General features: G+C 39.3%; 1 protein-coding gene across 7 annotated transcripts in view; it reads right to left on the reverse strand.

The window, feature by feature from the left end:
* Window positions 1-21,479, reverse strand: part of TRPM3 (transient receptor potential cation channel subfamily M member 3) — a 974,199-nt gene that overhangs the window by 285,473 nt on the left and 667,247 nt on the right. For all 7 annotated transcript variants that reach the window (XM_088837934.1, XM_088837932.1, XM_088837936.1 and 4 more), the window contains exons 2-3: window positions 17,320-17,399; window positions 15,805-16,009 (exon numbers count right to left, since the gene is read on the reverse strand). In XM_088837934.1, coding sequence (XP_088694060.1) covers window positions 15,805-16,009; window positions 17,320-17,399 — 285 coding nt within the window. The remainder of the gene's footprint in view (window positions 1-15,804; window positions 16,010-17,319; window positions 17,400-21,479) is intronic.

The following is a 21,479-nucleotide window of genomic DNA, read 5'->3' on the forward strand; positions in this document are numbered from 1 at the left end:
TTGTGTTTATCACTGGGCCAAAAGCAAGAAAGAACACTTTAATATTTTCCATAAAAATAAAAGAGAAGAATGGAGGAAAAACTGGAAAATTACAGTCATACTAAATCACTACAGAGACTGTATAATTTTCATAGGCTTAACCTAGCTAAATAATGCATTCTGGAGTTCAATTATTTACAGTAATTAGTAAGAATAACTCATATATGTTTTTAGGAATAAGTCTCACTTGGTAAAAAATCCACTTTGGAGCTTCTAACGTTATATATGCAACTTACCAATAAGGAACAAAATGTACTGATCACATGAACAGTTCACTGGAAAACTACCAATTTAGTGAATATTTTAAAATTCCTTTTGAACTAGATTAATCTTTTTCCTAGTTAGGAAACTAAGAAAAGCTTGTTTATGATCACAAAACACTTGTTACCCAGTTAATAAGTGCTCCAGTGGAGATGAATGAATGACCTTAGATCACCTTCTCCCTAGCTCTCTATCTTACAGAAGAAGAAATGAAGGCCTGTGTAAGGTCCTTTTGTTTATAAACTCTCTTTCCATATTTTGCCTGGCTCTCAATTTCTTAACTACTGAGAAAAACACCCCAAATCTATAACCAAATCCCTTGTGTTCCAGGCACATATATGCTGTGTGTGGATTCACACTCCAGGTCTCTCTGACACCAGGTCCTTACTCTTGACCTCAGAAACATAAATGCCTTTTCTCTCCTTACTTCTCCTTTGCCTTCACCTCTAACCAAGCGGTCTGTGAGTTCTAATGACCCATTTTTCAATCAAATCGTGCTGTCAACCAGGCCTTTCCCTCTATTGCTTTAGTTGCTATTTTAAAAATAAATGCTCTTACTAGGATGTCAGTATGTGTCATGGCAACAGTCCTAATGGCTTTTCTAACCCTGTGTTCTCAATGAGACACCAACAGGTGACTCCTATCCCCAATACCTTTTTAATAATACGATTTTTCAATTCAAAGGGTTACATCATATGTAAACTCCCATTCTGCCTGCCGTGATCTCCACAATCTGGCCTTACTCTACTTATTTAGAGGCATTTCCCCCACTTTTTTCTGTATTTGGTTAATGCTATTCCTCAAGTCCTAGAAAACTCAGTTTCTCCCCTTTCATCTACATAAATCATTCTTGTCTTTCAAAGACTCTTATTGACTTTTCCTTAGAATGCAAGCTCATGTTGACACAGAACAACTCTCAGTCAAACTCAGTATAATATACATAGATATTTTACATGTGTCAGTTTTATCTCCCAATTTGCAAGATATGTGAGGGGAGGGATCATGTGTCACCTGATCTATGATTTTGGATAATCCTTTCTTTCCTGGCTATGATGTAGCTACAATCACAGAAATAAGGAGTTTGGAAATATCTTAGCAATCATGGGAACTAGAAATCATCTGTTTCAGTTCTTCTGCCTTATGGATGAGGACACTGCGACCCAGGGAAGGCAAGTGACTGGGACATCAGAATTATTAATAGTTGTCTACTAGTTAACCACTCACCTAATCCATTATTAAAGCTACTGTTACAGTGGAAACTCTAGGTTGACCTGGGCTTCTCAAACTTTAACATGCAAAACTCATCTGGGGGAACCTCAAAAATTCAGGTTCTTATTCAGTAGGTCTGAGGTGGGACTTGAGGTTTTGCATTTTTAACTAGCTCCCAAAAGGGACCACATGAGTAGAAAGGATTACAATTTTTTCCCAGACCAGAGATTCTAAGTGGTGTGTCTTGTGTTTATCACTGGGCCAAAGGCAAGAAAGAACACTTTAATATTTTACATAAAAATAAAAGAGAAGAATAGTGGAAAAACTGGAAAATTACTCAGGACATGAGAAATAGGAAAGTGCAGTCATTAATAAGCTACTCAATTCCAACTACCTGATTCTTTTTCACCTGGACTAATTCTTATACAATGGAATCCATGATTAACTACATTATTTTTGTTATCTATCAGCCCACCCCTGATTATCTAGAAGCTGATAAATAACACAAATACTAGGTGTCCCTGTCCCTTTAATGTTGGCCGGTTATTTTAGATTTATTTTGTCCTTCTCTTGGAGAATAAAAGATCTTTAAAATGGAAGTATTTAAATGAATCAATCCATTACCTTTTGTCATGTTTTTGTTTAGCAGCTCAAGGAAACAGTTTAGGGATAAGAGGGTAATTAAAAGTAAGGGATAAAAGGATATTTTATGATTACGTGGAGATTTCAATTTTTAAATTATATTCTTATACCCATAAAAATCATGTTATTCAGTAACCTCTCCTGGAACTGTATTAAAAATATAACAGTTAATTCTTCTACCAAAATCAGCAGTTTCAGGTTCATAAATGGTTGTACCCAGAGCGATTAATTCATTCCTGCTAAATGGTCAATGTGATTAGAAATTAGGAGCTATTTTGGCTATCAAGGTAAGCAATTTTGACTGTCCACTTGTGAAGTCATTAATTGCTAAGGGGTCACCTTACAAATAACCAGAAATCTTCCTAACATGTATACTAAATTCTGTGACCTGGGCAGTACTCTGATGCAGTGATGCATGCTTCCATTTACAGGTTTCCCTGGAGGAGGGCATGGCAACCCACTCTAGTATTCTCGTCTGGAGAATCCCTATGGACAGAAGAGCCTGGGGGGCTACAGTCCATGGGGTCGCCAAGAGTCGGATACAACTGAGCGACTAAGCACAATCACGTGCAGCAACACACTCAAGTATCAGACACTGGCATTGTAAGTCCTCTGATCAGTTTGAGACCCTCTCTTGTGAAATGAGGGTAATCCGGAACACCACACAGAACACTAAAGAGTAAATTGTGGGAAAGACCTGGAAGGAAAACCAACACATGGAAATTAGACTATAGGCACTCACAAATGACTTTTGCACCACACGACTACATAACTTGCCTTTAGCTCTTTAATGTACCTTTCAACGTAGCCCTTTGTGAGTTATCTGGGGAGTGACTGGTACAAGTTATAAAAAGTACCTATCCACAGGAAAACTGCTACCTATGTCTGCGGCCACCAATCCTATCCTTCTCCTTCATGCCTTTAGTTCCCTAATTTTAATTCCTAGAAATAAACTGAGCTCAAATGAGTTATCCACACCTGTACTAACATCATTAGTGTCCCTGCCTGACAGGAGACAACAGCCCGTGTGATGAGCTAATATTAAGAAGAGTATCTAAAGAAAGCACTATGTAAAACAGAAGTTAGTTCCATTTGAAATTATACTATTTGATCTAGTCCTAGGTGCTTTGGAGGCCAATGCAAACAAGCATGATTTTCATAAGAACACTTTGAATTCCAAACCACAAACTTACAAATGAAATTTTGTGAGTAAGTCTATAACAGCAAATTAATTTTTGTTTTGTTTGAGTGGCAGAGGGCTTTGGTAACTAAAAATTTTGAGTTTTTGCTTTTTCCAGTTAAGTTTTTTTGGTTGTTTGTTTGGCAGGTGATTTCACTGCAGTTTTTTCTAAAGCCACTCTAACCTGCTCCATCACTAGAAACGATACTTATTCACTTGTCAAAGCAGAACTCAATTTTACTACGGCCTCACTGCATTAAACTCAGAGGGAAATCACAGAGGTGCCACGGATCAGACAGCATTCTTCTCTTCAAAACACCCAGGGTGGTGAACGCTGAGTGGAGAAGCAGCCATCACTACTTAGAATAGGCTGGGCCTGTTTAATTAGAAATAATAATAATCTTCTTTAGAATTCTGAACTTGACCCATTGTGGAGTAATTTGTCTCTGGTTTTAAACTAAATTTTTACTTACATCATTTTGCCCAGCTTTTAAATGAAAAGGTAAAATAACTACAGGACAATACATCTGGTTACACTTTAGGAAATGGTAAATGGCAAATCTTTCTAACCCTCACTGAGAAACCATCTTCAATACTGAGAAATAATCCATTGATATATTTCAGTAGTACTTTCTCTGAGTAATGGAACTACTACAGCTAAACCTATTTTAATAGTATTTTTAATGTGTTTCTTCTGAGCATGTAGTGGGAAATTTGCCCCATTTTCCTTCGATTGAGAACTGTGACAAGCATCTTTTCCTTTTCAAATTCTCTGTAGCCCCATTTTAAATGAGTAGTTTTAATTAAAGTTGTGGCCAAGGAGAATATGTTGCATCAGACTCATGAGACAATTTTGCTGATATCAGCTTTCCAAGTCCATGGAGCTTTTGGTTTTACACCAAGTGTTTAATGCTTACAGTGCTTTAATGTGCGAGCTGAACCACTAGAAAGAAAGATCCCTAGAAAGAAAATATTTGGAATGCAAATGTAAGGTGTCACTGTTAGAGGAGTTTTTGTTTGAGTGACTCACAAAATTTTGGGAGTGAAAATGCCATTGTAATCTTTTCTATATTGCTTTTAGGATTCTTCAATATTAGATAACAGGTGCTCCAGGTGATTGATGCTGATAAGCCAAAACTAAAGGTTTAGAAATAATATAAAACTTCACTGAGCATCTGACCTAGTTGTAGGGGGTACTCTGCAAATTTTCTGCCAGAATTGCTTTCGTGTAAAATTTACTAGAGCAAGATGGGTTTCTTGAGGAAGGTTAGTTCTAACTTCTCTATAGGTCTATGATTAAGATCAGAAGTTTAAATGATACATTCTAGCTTTATTCCCGGAGAAGGCAATGGCAAGCCACTCCAGTACTCTTGCCTAGAAAATCCCATGGACGGAGGAGCCTGGTAGGCTGCAGTCCATGGGGTCGCTACAAGTCAGACATGACTGAGTGACTTCACTTTCACTCATTGGAGAAGGAAATGGCAACCCATTCCAGTGTTCTTGCCTGGAGAATCCCAGGGATGGGGGAGCCCGGTGGGCTTCCGTCTATGGGGTCACACAGAGTCGGACACGACTGAAGTGACTTAGCAGCAGTAGCAGCAGCAGCTTTATTCCCAGTTTCTGAAAGGTTTTCCAAAGGTACTGCTAATAATCTCAATAGTCTAGAAATTTCAAGGTGGAAAATGGAAAGCAACAGAGCAATTACAAAACCCCTCAAAAACTACACCATGCTATACAAAGCTGCTTAGTTAGCTATAGTCCAGTGATGAGGCATTTTGTTTTGTACTGGGATTTATTTAATATATTTTGTGAATGTCAATCGATGAGTCTCATATCAAATCTCCATAATGCAAAGAAAGACAATTTTAAGACAAGAAGATTTAATCCTAAAGCATTTTAAGAGTATAAGGTTGTAGATGTCATGCTGCTGACAGCATGCCCTTCCCCAGACACACACTGAGTATTATATCTCTTCAATCTCACCTATTCCCTCTCACATCCTCACCTTAATGCTCAGAAAAGAAAGACTGCATCCTAGCTGACTCAATACTTAGAGCTCTAAGTGTGAAAATGAGGCATAGGAATAATTCTCTAAATTATGAAGACTGTAATAAGGGGCTCAACTTGATCTAATAAGCAGAGTGAATATCAAGGGAAAACCTGAAGAGAATTATGTAGGTGACTTGAGAAGTTTAAATACAAGTCCTTAATTAGGTTATACTTACCTGGTCCTAAAGTCAGCTCAGCATTAATTGGAAGAGATGATTAGTAAGCAAATAAGATTCTAATTAAGTCCAGCACTGCTTCTTTCTCTAAATAATTTAACAGTCTCAGCCCCAGATATGAAGAGTCTTTGAGAAAGGGCCCAACATCTGCTGTCAGACCAGCTTATTATTGCTAAGTCAGTTTTTTTATTTTAATTTTTTTTAAATTTTCCAATATTATATTAGTTGGTTTTAAAGTTGCCTGGAACCTAGTCTAGTAAGAAAATGCCTAAACCAGGGGTTCAGTATTTTGGAAACTTCTTTTGTCCCCGCGTTCTGATTTTATGAGGCATCTGAATGAACTGCTAGATCATTTAACCCCCAGGAGTGGCGGTTAGGGGCATGCAGTTTGGCAGGATGTGGCCCGGTGTAGAGAAGAGAGGAAGGCAACTCCTTCACTCACTGTCAGCTTAGCACAAGCCTTCTTTCTGAGACACAGTTTCTCTCTATATAAAGTAAGAGAGATGCTGGTTTCACTGCTGTTTCACTGGGCTTTGTCAAGCCTGAGAATTAGGGACAGAACACCAAACATACTGGGAAGGTCTTAGATAATAGTTCCATTAACCTAGGATATAATTTTATGAAGAACTCTTTGTGCTCACAGCTTTTGAGTTCAATTAACCTCAACAAATACTGCTGCTGCTGCTAAGTCGCTTCAGTCATGTCCGACTCTGTGCGACCCCAGAGACGGCAGCCCACCAGGCTCCCCTGTCCCTGGGATTCTCCAGGCGAGAACACTGGAATGGGTTACCAGTTCCTTCTCCAATGAGTGGAAGTGAAGTCGGTCAGTCATGTCTGACTCGTAGCAACCCCATGGACTGCAGACTACCAGGCTCCTCCGTCCACAGGATTTTCCAGGTAAGAGTACTGGAGTGGGGTGCCATTGCCTTCTCTGAATACCAGTGATCTTATATTATACCAAAAAGTTTTCAAAACCCTTAGAAAGGAACTGGATTTCCCTTGAGGCTCAGGTGGTAAAGAATCCGCCTGCAATGCAGGAGACCTGGGTTTGATCCCTCGGTTGGGAAGATCCCCTGCAGAAGGGAAAGGCTACCCACTCTAGTATTCTTGCCTGGAGAATTCCATGGACTGTATAGTCCATGAGGTCTCAAAGAGTTGGACATGACTGAGCGACTTTCACTTCATTTCTTTAAGAAAGGAACTAGAAACATACAGTAACTAGCTTCTTTTCAAAACATCTACTACAGTCTGTACCAGGCACACAAGACAGAGAAGACAAAGAATTGACGGAGAATCCTAAGGATCTTGAGTTAAAAAACTAGCTTTGTCAAATAATTGGGTGACTCTCAGAAAATAACTTCTTTGGGCTCAAGTTGCCTATCTGTAAAATAGGTAAAGAGATTGGTATTATTTAGTATTTTTAAGGTTGGCTGAACAGTAGAATAACTGAGCTAACTTTTAAAACACTTTGGATGTCCAGGTTCTTCCCCAGACCTCTGGGAATGGTTCTGGGCATGGGCATTGGTAGTGGCCCCACAGGCTATTCTGAGCCTCCAAGTAGAGAACCACTGCATTGACCCCTCATTGTCTCTGGTGATCAAAGTTCTGTGACATCACGGTGTGCTGTCTATGTAGTGACACAGATACAAATGTGAGATGTGGTTCTCACACAGCCCACCACATTTTAATAATGAGTCCCTTTACTTCAACTGAATCTTCCACCAAACTATGGCACATTCTGCCTCACGTTGTGTCCAGACCACATTGGCATTTTGACCCAAGTGCGTCAATTTGGGCTGTCTTGAGGGGAAAAGTTAATGTTACATCTTATGTATTTATTTTTTAATTAGTGAAGGTCAAAGTTAATCTGCCCTCTGGAATTTTTTGACCCCTTTGTTAAAAATCATTTCAACTTTCAAGCATTCTTGTTAGGAGAAGGGGACCGAAGACACATTAAGTTAGTTGGCCTGTTTCACTTCAATCTTGGTGAATAATTTAACCATGCCTCCCCCATCTAAGGACTGGCACTCTTAGACAGTAGGTGCTGATTTTTCCCTTTGACAAACTGCATGCCAGTTTGCTGGAGAGAACAAGTGGTGAAGAAGGCACATGCATGTGTGCTCAGTCACTTAGTCTTTTCTGACTCTTTGGGACCCCATGGACTGTAGCCTGCCAGGCTCCTCTGTCCATGGGATTTCCCAGGCAAGAATATTGGAGTGGATTGCCATTCCCTTCTCCAGGGGATCTTCTGGACCCAGGGATCAAACTTGTGTCTCCTGCATCTCCTGCATTGGCAGGCAGATTCTTTACCATTGAGCCACCTGGGAAGCCCATTAAAGAAGGCAAAAAATGACTGTCCTGCCTGATAAAACAGGTCATCTGTCCTGTAGATTACTCCACCCCTTTGTCCAGACAGGAGACTCAGAATAATTCAAGGCAAGGGCAAGGGCAAGGTGGGGCATGTGGTCTGTAGTATTCCAGGGCAAGGTAAAGATGTACCTATCCCTGCCTTGGGCTGGCAGTACTTTGGTGGGTTTTGTGAACAACTTCGTGGGACGTCTCACCCCCACTGGATACTGAGCATTTCCCAGGGAGGAGATGGCATTCCATTGTTGGTTTGTCCATCCACTGAGGGTTGGGGCTGTCAGTCATGGGGAAGGAGTATTGATTTCCTTATCCCTACTGAATGCCTTCACTTTCATTTTATACTGGGCCCCACAAATCATGTAGCTGACCTTGCCTAACCCGACTGCCAAAAGACAACTCTGAGTTTGACAGAACTATGTGAGGCCATGGGGAGAACTGTCAAAGTTCAATGTCCTTATGTGTTCACTCTCCTGGAACAGAGTGAAAGATCCAGCTGCCTCTTGAAGTTTTTCCTCCAGTCTTAAGTATCACATTATACATATATTGTATATTAGCTGTGTGACATGGGGCAAATTATTTATATTTCTGTGCTTTAAAATGTTATTTTGTCATATAGGAATAATAATACTAATGTCATAAACATGAAATATATAAATAAATATAAATACTTGGCACAGTACTGGGCACAAGGCAGATGTTTAATGGATTTTAGTTGAACAAAAAATTCATTATTTGTTTATAGACTCTGAAAATCATTGCAAAAGTATTTTGATTAATAATTTGAAGGATGCACATTCTAGTAAATATATTTGGAGTATCAATCTCCAGGATTCTTAGACATTTTAAATTCACTAAAAACTCTTCAGGAGGGGAAATATTTAGGTAGAAGAAAAACTGTATGATGAGAAGCAATCTTTATTGCCAAATTCAGATTTAAATTGAAGAAAGTAGGGAAAACCACTAGACCATTCAGGTATGACCCAAATCAAATACCTTACAATTTATACAGTGGAATTGACAAATAGATTCAAAGGATTAGATCTGATAGAGTGCCTGAAGAACTATGGACAGAGGTGCATGACACTGTACAGGAGGCAGTGATCAAGACCATCCCCAAGAAAAAGAAATGCAAAAAGACAAAATGGTGGTCTGAGGAGACCTTACAAATAACTGAGAAAAGAAGAGAAGAGAAAGGCAAAGGGGAAAAGGAGAGATATACCCATTTGAATGGAGAGTTCCAAAGAATAGCAAGGAGAGATAAAAATGCCTTCCTCACTTATCAGTGCAAAGAAATAGAGGAAAACAATAGAATGGGAAAGACTAGAGATCTCTTCAAGAAAATTAGAGATACCAAGGGGACATTTCATGCAAAGATGGGCTCAATAAAGGACAGAAATAGTATGGACCTAACAGAAGCAGAAGATATTAAGAAGAGGTGGCAAGAATATACAGAAGAACTATACAAAAAGATCTTTATGACCCAGAATAATCATGATGGTGTGATCACTCACCTAGAGCCAGACATCCTGGAAGGTGAAGTCAAGTGGGCCTTAGGAAGCATCACTACGAACAAAGCTAGTGGAGGTGATGGAATTCCAGTTGAGCTATTTCAAATCCTGAAAAATGATGCTGTGAAAGTGCTGCACTCAATATGCCAGCACATTTGGAAAACTCAGGAGTGGCCACAGGACTGGAAAAGGTCAGTTTTCATTCCAGTCCCAAAGAAAGGCAATGCCAAAGAATGTTCAAGCTACCGCACAATTGCATTCATCTCACATGCTAGCAAAGTAATGCTCAAAATTCTCCAAGCCAGGCTTCAGCAATACATGAACCATGAACTTCCAGATGTTCAAGCTGGTTTTAGAAAAGGCAGAGGAACCAGAGATCAAATTGCCAACATCCGCTGGATCATCGAAAAAGTGAAAGAGTGCCAGGAAAACATCTATTTCTGCTTAATTGATAATGCCAAAGCCTTTGACTGTGTGAATCACAATAAACTGTGGAAAATTCTGAAAGAGATGGGAATCCAAGACCACCTGACCTGACTCCTGAGAAATCTGTATGCAGGTCAGGAAGCAACAGTTAGAACTGGACATGGAACAACAGACTGGTTCCAAATCGGGAAAGGAGTACATCAAGGCTGTACATTGTCACCCTGCTTTTCAAACTTATATGCAGAGTACAGCATGAGGAATGCTGGCCTGGAAGAAGCACAAGCTGGAATCAAGATTGCCGGGAGAAATATCATTAACCTCAGATATGCAGATGACCCCACCCTTATGGCAGAAAGCAAAGAAGAGCTAAAGAGCCTCTTGATAAAAGTGAAGGAGGAGAGTAAAAAAGTTGGCTTAAAGCTCAACATTCAGAGAACTAAGATCATGGCATCTGGTTCCATCCACTTCATGGCAAAAAGATGGGGAAACAATGGAAACAGGTAGAGACTTTATTTTGTGGGTCTCCAAAATCACTGCAGATGGTGACTGCAGCCATGAAATTAAAAGACGCTTGCTCCTTGGAAGGAAAGTTATGACCAACCTAGACAGCATATTAAAAAGTAGAGACTTTACTTTGCCAACAAAGGTCCATCTAATCAAAGCTATGGTTTTACCAGTAGTCATGTATGGATGTGAGAGTTGGACTAAAAAGAAAGCTGAGCAGCGAAGAATTGATCCTTTGGAACTGGGTGTTGGAGAAGACTCTTGAGAGTCCATTGGACAGCAAGGAGATCCAACCAGTCCATCCTAAAGGAAATCAATCCTGAATATTCATTGGAAGCACTGATGCTGAAACTGAAACTCCAATACTTTGGCCACCCAATGTGAAGAACTGACTCATTGAAAAAGACACTGATGCTAAGAAAGATTGAATGTGGGAGGAGAAGGGGACGACAGAGGATATGATGGTTGGATGGCATCACTGACTCAATGGACATGAGTTTGAGTAAATTCCAGGAGTTGGTGCTGGACTGAACTGAACTGAGAAGGAATCTTGGCTTTGTCCATCATAAGAGGCACAAACGCCACACACCTAGTAACCGTCTAATTGTTGAGGTCTGCAGTGAATAAAATAGAGATGATGCCAGGTAACAGTTCATTTTCTGTTTTGCTAGAATAAGCAGATGTAGGAAGTTGATGTAATGTGGAAATCAAAGTGTATAATTTGGTGGTTTATAAGCCACATGTCTTTGACTGTGTGGATCACAATAAACTGTGGAAAATTCTGAAAGAGATGGGAATACCAGACCACCTGACCTCCCTCTTGAGAAACCTGTATGCAGGTCAGGAAGCAACAGTCAGAACTGTACATGGAACAACAGACTGGTTCCAAATAGGAAAAGGAGTACGTCAAGGCTGTATATTGTCACCTTGCTTATTTAACTTATATGCAGAGTACATCATGAGGAACGCTGGGCTGGAAGAAGCACAAGCTGGAATCAAGATTGCCGGGAGAAATATCAATAATCTCAGATATGGCAGATGACACTACTCTTATGGCAGAAAGTGAAGAGGAACTCAAAAGCCTCTTGATGAAAGTGAAAGAGGAGAGTGAAAAGGTTGGCTTGAAGCTCAACATTCAGAAAACAAAGATCATGGCATCTGGTCCCATCACTTCATGGGAAATAGATGGAAAAACAGTGGAAACAGTGTCAGACTTTATTTTTTTGGGCTCCAAAATCACTGCAGATGCTGATTGCAGCCATGAAATTAAAAGACGCTTACTCCTTGGAAGGAAAGTTATGACCAACCTTGATAGTATATTAAAAAGAAGAGACATTACTTTGCCAACCAAGGTCCGTCTAGTCAAGGCTATGGTTTTTCCTGTGGTCATGTATGGATGTGAGAGTTGGACTGTGAAGAAAGCTGATCGCCGAAGAATTTGTGTTTGAACTGTGGTGTTGGAGAAGACTCTTGAGAGTCCCTTGTGCTGCAAGGAGATCTAACCAGTCCATTCTAAAGGAGATCAATCCTGGGTGTTCATTGGAAGGACTGATACTAAAGCTGAAACTGCAATACTTTGGCCACCTCATGCGACGAGTTGACTCACTGGAAAGACCCTGATGCTGGGAAAGGTTGGGGGTGGGAGGAGAAGGGGACGCCAGAGAATGAGATGGCTGGATGGCATCACCGACTCTGTGGACATGAGTGTGAGTGAACTCCGGGAGTTGGTGATGGACAGGGAGGCCTGGCATGCTGTGATTCATGGGGTCGCAGAGAGTCGGACACGACTGAGCGACTGAACTGAACTGAAGCCACATGTCTCCAGTCACTGATGAACAGATGTCCTCAGTGCTAGCCTTCAATCTGTGACTGTCACTAATGCCATCTTTTGTAGCCTAGTACTTCGGTGGAAATATGTTCCATATCTTTGGTATCCCAGGAAATAAAGGTAGTTGCTTCACTGCCCCATCACTATGATTTTCATAAATATATTGAGCACTGGCTGTATACCAGGTAATTTTATATTCTTTCGAACCCTTGTAAGAGTTAGTTGCTCAGTCATGTCTGACTCTTTGTGACCCCATAGACTGTAGTCAGGCTCCTCTGTCCATGGAATTCTCTAGGCAAGAATACTGGAGTAGGTAGCCATTCACTTCTCCAGGGGATCTTCCCGACCCAGGGATTGAACCCAGGTCTCCTGCATTGCAGGCAGATTCTTCACTGTCTGAAGCCACCAAAGATCCCATAAGGCAATTATGTCCACTTCGTAAATAAGAAATCTTGAGGTTCAGCTAAATCAGTTGGTTTAACCAAGATTTTCTGACCAGGTAGAGAGAGTGAGTGTATAAATACAGTTCCATAAAACTTGAAGATTATGCATCTTATTTTAACTGACTGCAAAGCCCCTCTTATAACTAAAGTAAGTGAATGCTTGGTGGAAGTAATAACATAGCAAATATTAATTTAGCTTTAAGATCAGGTACTGTTCTAAGTACTTAATACATATTGACCCATTTAATCCTTGCTATAGCCTTATATGGTAGGAATTACTATCTTCATTTTGCAGATGAGGAAACTGGGGTACTGGGAAGTTAAATAAACTGAGCCAGATTATGAACCAGTAAGTGACAGACCACATTATAAACAAAGCAATGTGGCTTTGCATTCTGGGCTTAACAACTAGGTAAAAGAATTGGAACTTCTTGAATTATTAATATTTTAAAGGGTTAACTGAAAAAGTACGGTTTGATTTTCTATAGTAATTTTCCAAGATATATACCCAAATGTATGTCCTTCTAAACATTAATCAAAATATTTCAAAAAAATTTCAGAGCCTGAAGCAAATAATAATAATGAATAGTAGTAAAAAGAGCTGTTAAAAATTTTTTACATCTATGATGTGCCCTGCCTGGCACTGTGCCAGATGACTTACATATGTCATCTCATTTAACATTTATAATAGTAGTTTTATTATTTCTAGATAACAGAATAAATTACTGAGGCCCAGAGAATTCCCTGGTGGCTCAGTCAGTAAAGAATCTGCCCGCAACGCAGGAGACCTAATTCAATCCCTGGGTCGGGAAGATCCCCTCGAGAAAGAAATGGCAACCCACTCCAGTATTCTTGCCTGGGAAATCCCATGGACAGAGGAGCCTGGTGGGCTACCATCCTTGGAGTTGCAAAGGGTCGGACACTGATGAGTGACTAAACCATCAGAGAATTTAATTAATGTTTCTCATGGCACACAGTAAATATATGATGTGTCTGAGATAGACTGTTTGCATTCAGAGCTCACATGCTTCATTACCAAACTAGTACTACATTCTTTCATAATTTTTAGTGGTGGAAAACTTTATCTTCTGAGAACTGACCTGAGTTTTAAAAACCAGCACGAGTCATTTGTGACCAAGTCATTTGTTTTTTGAATTTCAGGGACTTGAGATTAATAACTGACTTATTGGAAAAGACCCTGATGCTGGGAAGGATTGAGGGCAGAAGGAGAAGGGGACGACAGAGGATGAGATGGTTGGATGGCATTGCCATCCAACTAATGTCGATGGACATGAGTTTGAGTAAGCTCTGGGAATTGGTGATGGATAGCGAAGCCTAGTGTGCTGCAGTCCATGGAGTCACAAAGAGTCAGACATGACTGAATGACTGAACTGAACTGAACTGAGATTAACTTCTGATAAAAAACACCATTTAAAGAAAATACAGGGTGCTTTTCTCTTGTGATCGATAAATTGTCTGAAATTTTCCAACACGCTTGCTTCTAACTGTTGAGAAAGACAGTTAGTTAGTTAGTTGAGGGTAGAGCAGTTGGAGGTGACTGTTCTCAGGCATGCCACAGAGCTTTTGTGCTCTAAACACATTTTGTGCACTGGTGGCAACATGGTAATTACAATCTCCCCAGGTGATGACTTTGGAGGAATGCTCTTCTTACAGCAAATTTATGCTCTATACTTGACAGGCACTGCATGTTAATGAGGAAATAATGGCTAGAAGCTTACCATATGCCTCTGGGCTTGTGTCATGTTGCTTACAGGCATCGTTGAAGCATGTACATAGTCACTGGGTATACTACTCTATAATGATTGTTGACCACTAAACCACTTCATCATCTGCAGCACTTTTCTTACAGGGAGAACTTGCATGACTTTTAATTAATGCATGGTTCCAGAGGATCCACACTATATGTGATTCAACCCCATACTCTGAATGAAGACGAAACTGAGTTGGTAACTCTTATGACCTTTTGTGGGAACATGTATCACTTAAGTGGATGAGGAAGTAACCAAATCTCCACATCCCTTAGGTAGGTCAAGACTACCTAACCCTTTTTTTGTTTTCCCAGGTCTTGGTGGAGGTTGCACATAGCATCCTCCTTTCCAATATATTGTTCAGAATTAATTTTCTTAGGAAAGAACTATCTCAGTTCTTGGTCAGCCATACTTGGTGAAGAAAATACTGCAGTACGAAGGAGGAGTGGATGGGGGAAAGCAGTGGGGGGGGGGGGGGAGAAAGAAATAAAAGAGGTGGCTTTATTGCACTTTTAGAGACTGTAACTGGTGTGAACTGACTTCCCCCGCATTTTGCAATATGCTTCTTTAAGCAAAATTTCCTCTCCAAACTCAGAAAGCTCTGTGGCATGCCTGAGAACAGTCACCTCCAACTGCTCTACCCTCAACTAACTAACTAACTGTCTTTCTCAACAGTTAGAAGCAAGCGTGTTGGAAAATAGTGTTTCTAGAGCTCCCAAAAACACATAGCAGACTTTTTTCTTGGCAAAACCTGTCAGCCAAGTACGGAGGAGTCCATGATGAAAGTTAAAATTTAGATGTGACAACTCTTAAAAGTAAAATTTGTGTATTTCTGAATGCCTCCTTTCCGAAAAAAAAAAAAAAGCTTCTCATATGGAGCTATTCTATTGAGAACATTATTGAATGTAGCTGCTTGAAAAAAATGCACTTAATTTGGATGGCAAGATCTCTGTTAGAACAGGGAAGGAAATAGTCTGGGATGATCATTTTTCCCTTAAATTGAGAGAAATGCTAATTACCAATAGGATGAAATGGAGACCTAAGGGTAAGATTTTTTTTTTTTACCAAAAGAGTTAGAAAAACATGTCTCAATAGATGAGTCAGAAAATAAAATAGCAAACAGTGAATAATGATAGAAAGCTACTTTCTATTATTATTAAAAACAATAGTCACTAGGTCTGATCTCATACTAATTATTCTAAAAATCCTGAAAGTAAGGTCTTCTTTCTCCCATTAGATAGAGGAAGAGCAGAGATGCATAGCAGAAACATAATTAGAGCTGTTACCCAGCACGGAACTGGCAAAGTTGAGATTTAGCCCAAAGACTAAATTTCCAGCTCTTCACCACTCCCCTGAAGGACTTGAAAGAGAACTTGAGAAGTGAATTACAGTGTTCTGATTACCATGGCTTTGTTGGAATGGCCGCCTCCTTGGAACTCAATGGTCCCAAAAGCATCGGTGGGGCTGAGTTGAGTGTGCTTGCTGATGGACCACTTCTCAGACTGGATGTCATTTCGAGAGAGGCGACTTTCATTTTTCTCATTCTGAAGAACTGAGATACTGGGAGTGAGGCCAACATGCTGGCCTATTAGACGCCCACAGCAACACCTATAATGTAAGAGGTCAAAGTGAACCCCTGTATTAGTGACAACTGGAATATAAACTTAAGGCAATCTGCTGGAGAAACCTACAAACTGTAGCAAGCCAGCAAGTCAGGTTTCAGGTGGAAACCATATGTGGCATACCTGACAAATGGTGAACTCAGGATTTACTTGACAAATTAATACACTTCTTTTCTGGCTCTTCATCATTTTGCTCTAGCTGTAATGTGCTCCCCATCTTTCTGAACCCACCCCCTTTCACACCAGCCATATTGTTCAGGACTGGAACCTAAGAACGAAAGCCCTGTAGATTTTTCTACTTCTCCCTCCTCCCATCTATTAAATCCAGCACAAAGGCCACTGAACAGTTTAAGAATTTTAACAGGCACATTTAAATAAGGACTCTCAATCATATGTGAGTAAGAACCTAACTTGTCTTTTCCCAATTGACACTCACTGTCAAATATCCAATTCTGGGACTAAAAATTTGCAATTTAAGTTTTCTTGAAGAAACAAGAAAAAATCATTCACAAGATATCTGAAAACAACAAAATTTGTTCCTTACATCATGAAAACATTGCTGGTACTTTACTACTAGCACTACTATAACTCTTAGCAATAATACTGATATGTAGTTAACCATTTATTAAATACTAACAGTGTGACATTCATTGTATGGGTACAATATTATAGTTTTAAAGGTAATCAAGGCTGTACAGCTGGTTTATATGATTCCAGAGTCTATATTTTAAACTAATTCATTATATTGTCTTTTCATAAAGACACTTCCAGATATGCACATATTACTTTCTATACTTTTGATACTTTCTATACTTTTGATCATCAGGAAGTAAGTAGAATTTTTAAAATGTTCTTGAATAGAAATCTGAAGGTCTGCAGTCTAATCGGTAATCTGCTAGGAGTATCTCATTTAAAAGTCTCTTTTTCACTGTAGCTGAGCATGTTGGTAAAAACTACCCATTTTGATGAAATGCTGGAAAGGGAAACCACACTAAATATATATTTATACAAATGTATATATGTATATATAAAAATAAAATCCATTCTTACAATGATGAATTCCCTTCCTGAGGGTGTACCTGTTATTTCGTACAGGCTCTCAAAGAATTAACTACAGGCATGGCATATTACATGGTGTGTATATATAAGATTGTTTCAAAGATATTCAGTAACGATGAAAAAGTGATCTTTAATTTCACATCCGTTCTGTTGCAATGGATAGTGACTACTATCATAGTTTTGTTCCCATCACTGTTACTTCAAGTTCTTGCTACATTATAAAGACAACAAACTTACCTATGGGGGTCTTTGGTGCTGGGGATGATGTGAACACATTCTCTTTTATAAAAGGCTCTTTCTATCCAGGACTTCTGAGCCTGAAAAAAAGGAAGAGGAAAGGGGAACACAGCCTTTAAATATTTTTGACTAGAAAGCAAAATTCCATAAACACTTAAGAGACTAATATCTCATAAACTGAATTGAAATTGTTGTTACTTCACATATAAATGCTTTATGTAACAAAATCCCTTACTATCAGAATCTGCTGATTAGATTTTTAACATTATAATATGAGAGTTAAAGGAAAATAACCATAATAAAAAATGCTCAAGTTCATAATGACTTCTGAAGAACAGAAAAATAATGCTATTTACAGAGAAAATGAAAGCTATAGAGCAGTATGTTTGTAACCCTTTAGATAACAAGTATTAGTGGAAGGAAGAAATACACCTAAATAATCATAAAGTTTTCATGGCTGACACTTTCATTAGATTTTCTTTATAGAAAGAAAGAAAAATGGTGAGGAAATTACATAATTCGAGCCCTAATCCATCACCATGCTTTTACTAAAATCCAAATGATCAATGCTTGAATATGGAAGGGGAAAAAGGAGATGGAAAAATAACAAAGATAAATGTCTTCATCACAGACCAAAATTTCACAGGTAATGCTTTTGGAAGGAAAGTAGATGCCACATTTTTTGGCAACCCACATGCCTTTCAGCACACGAAATACAGCTTCTTAGAACGAACATTGTTGGGACTGTCCACATAGCAGCCTGGCCACTGAGATTAGGTTCCCAGAAGTTCCAACAAACTGTACCATCTTTGTTCCAAAACAGTGTCCATCCTTCATCCCATAACCCTTTTCTTTACCGGCATTTGAAACAGTATAGGAGTCTCCTATGAAATCTAGTAAACTACTCAGAAGATTCCTTCTCTAAGCAAGTGGTTAAGATAGAAGTTGGTAGAGTAACATGTAATGTTATTTCCACATGGTGTCATCTTCTCTCTAACCCAGGATCAGAACAAAATTGCTACTTTTAAAATATACACATTCATAAGTGAATGGTCTGTATCTTGTGCCTTTGTTGGTTTTCTGTGAGCTGTAGTTTCTGGGAAATGAGCAGCTCTCATTCCTGCAACTCTTGTAACCCAGTCATTCGTGTGCCTCCTTCAGGAGGATTCAGTGCAGCTGTGGTGCTGTTATCCCTCTGATAGGAGCTCTAATTCAGTGTAAAGCCCCAAAGATCTGTTACTTATTTTTATTTTATATTGTACTATATTTTATTTACAGTGTTGTGTTTGTTTCAGGTATATAGCAAAGTGATACAGTCATATATATATATATATATATATGAATTAACAAAAGCAGTTCCTGTCTTTTGATGGGGAGCTCGTGGTTTATAATATAAATGGCATTATTTTGAGAGAGGGATAACTTAGGTATGGCATTGGGTTTTTTTTCTTTTTGCAGCTTGAGGCAGTTGTAAAATAACTTAATGTAGCTTTTTGCAACTGTGTATTCTATAGTATTTTTTTCATTTGGTGAAATTTTAACTGTTAATGTTTTTGGCATTGTGCTTTGTACCATTTATTAAATAAAAATTTAAAAAAAAGAAAAAAAAATATACAGAGAGCTTGGGATTGACATATACACACTGCAATTAAAATATTTAAAATGGATCACAAACAAGGACCTACTTTCCTGTGTAGAGCATAGGAAACTCTGCTCAATATTCTGGAACAACCTAACTGGGAAAAACATTAGAAAAAAGAATAGATACATGTATACGTATAACTGAATCAATTTGTTGTATACCTGAAATTAGCACAACATTGTTAACTAACTGTAAAGTGAAAGTCACTCAGTTGTGTCTGACTCTTTGGACCCCATGAACTATACAGTCCCTGGAGTTCTTCAGGCTTGGTATTGGAGCGGGTAGCCTTTGCCTTCTCCAGGGGATCTTCCCAATCCAGGGATCGAACCCAGGTTTCCTGCACTGGAGGCAGATTCTTAACCAGCTGAGCCACCAGGGGAGCCCAAGAATACTGGAGTGGGTAGCCTATCCTTCTCCAGGGAATCTTCCTGACCCAGGAATTGAACAGGGGTCTCCTGCATTTCAGGCAAATTCTTTATCAGCTGAGCTAAGAAGGAAGCCCTAATTAACTATATTGAAAAATAAAGTAAAAAGTTAAAAAAATACATACAGGGCCAAAGTGCAAACAACTGTTTACTTGGCCTGTCTCAATGACCAGTGTTGACTGTTTCAAGTCCCTGTTTTGTTGGCTATAACTGATACTAACTCTTCTAAGGACCCAAATGGCCGTATAAGTTGTGCTAAGGTCTTTGTCCTAGCCCCTTAATACTGCATCTCTGCCCTCTTTCACAGTGGAGTCTATGCAAGCACGTGGCACTGAAGGCAGTAGCTGTCTTAGATGCATAACAAAACACATTTTGAAAGTAGCAACACAGGAGATGCTTGAGGGGTACAAAGGACCAGCATCCTGTTTCAGTCATGGTTACAATCAGGTCGCATAATTTCTGAGTGCTTATGCATTGTCCAAATGTAAAGGAGCAGCCACTCTGCTGTAGAGATCCTGGGTCCAAGTGGCCCTCTGCACTGTCATACCACAAAGGTAACATTTGCAGTTCTGTTTGTCATTTTGTCATGGAGAAAGCTTCAGTGTCTATTCTCAAAGTTTTTCTCCTTAAAAATGTAGGAAAAACTAGTGGCTCTATCTTTGCAGCAGAAATAAGCTTAGCAGCATAGATAACCAGTCTTTTTCTTCATAAAAAGCCTGTAAGTTAAACTATTCATAGGCTGTGATTTTTTTCCTAGAAACTGAATACTTTCTTTGATAATATCTCTTGGCAGATAGATGGTAAAAATATTCCTCTCTGGACATCTGAAACCACCTTTCCCTACACCTTGGGGAGTAGAAAAGGGAGAGCATACTTTCACTTTTTGGGGGCCCACTTTGGCTGGCATTCCGAAGGATCTTTTGGGAAAGCATCTGGGAATTTGGGGGAATGCTGATCAATACTCTTTGAGAGAAAGTAGGAATGGCAGTATGATGGGTAGAGAACGATGTCAGCAGTTAGAGAACTGGTAGAATGAGACTGCAGCTTCAAAAAAGTCATATAATTTCTCTGATCCTCAGTTTTCCTCATCTATAAAAATGGGCACAACCCAAATGCCTGAAACACAGAATTGTTATCATTATTCACGTAGCAAGTTCTCACTTCAAGACGAGGAACCAGTCTTATGCTGGTCTGGTACTAAAAGTTCAGATACAGGTTTAAATGAGAAACATTACTAAATTGTCATTGCAGATATGACCTAAATTGACTTTATGTCACAGTGGAGATGATATGCTCCCAGAAGACCTGACTGTCTATAAACAAAGTATCTAGAAATTTATTTACCTTCTCTGAACCTTTTCTATAGCATGAGGATAATCATAGCTACTTTGAAAAATTGTATTAATCAAAGTAGATGTTTCAGGGTAAGCATCTGGCACTTAGTAGGTGCTCAGTAGGTAATAACAATGCCTAACTTTTATCTGTGATTTAATATGTGCCTGGAATTGAGCCTTACGTGTATTATTTCCATGGAGCCTTATAAGAACCCCATGGGGGAATTACCATTATTATGTAGTGTCTAAGTGAGATGTAGCAAAATAGAAGATAAACTTTGAACTTGAGCAGTCTGACTCCAGAGTTCATACTCTTACCCACTCTGCTCAACTGTCTCTCCAAATTAGATGTTATTGGTATTAAAATACCCTAGATCTGGGCAGGCCTGGGAGTGCCCTTGGAGAGGCATGTCTGAGAACCAGTTCACACTTGCACCTTTCCCCTCCTTATTTCCTCCTTCCAGTTCCCACAAATGAAGTAATTAACACTACACTCTGTTCCTCTCTCCCTGAGGTCAAGGATTGAGGTGGGACATTAGGCAGACATAAGAATGTGAGAAAAGTAAAAGAAGGGGGTGTCATTATAATGGCTACAACAATGAAATGTAATCACACAGAACTCCCAACTTGAGAATTTGAAGGGCACCTCCATTATTTCTCTCACTTACAGATCCTGGTTTCAACGTGTAAGGCCCTAGAAGCTTTACTCAGATGGCCTGTAGTAAGACTGACTGCATATGGGTTGCTAACTTGTTTGTT

The sequence above is a fragment of the Moschus berezovskii genome, chromosome 7 (assembly GCF_049115385.1).
Source record: "Moschus berezovskii isolate FMDL1 chromosome 7, NW_MosBer_1.0, whole genome shotgun sequence".
Classification (NCBI taxonomy): Eukaryota; Metazoa; Chordata; class Mammalia; order Artiodactyla; family Moschidae; genus Moschus; species Moschus berezovskii.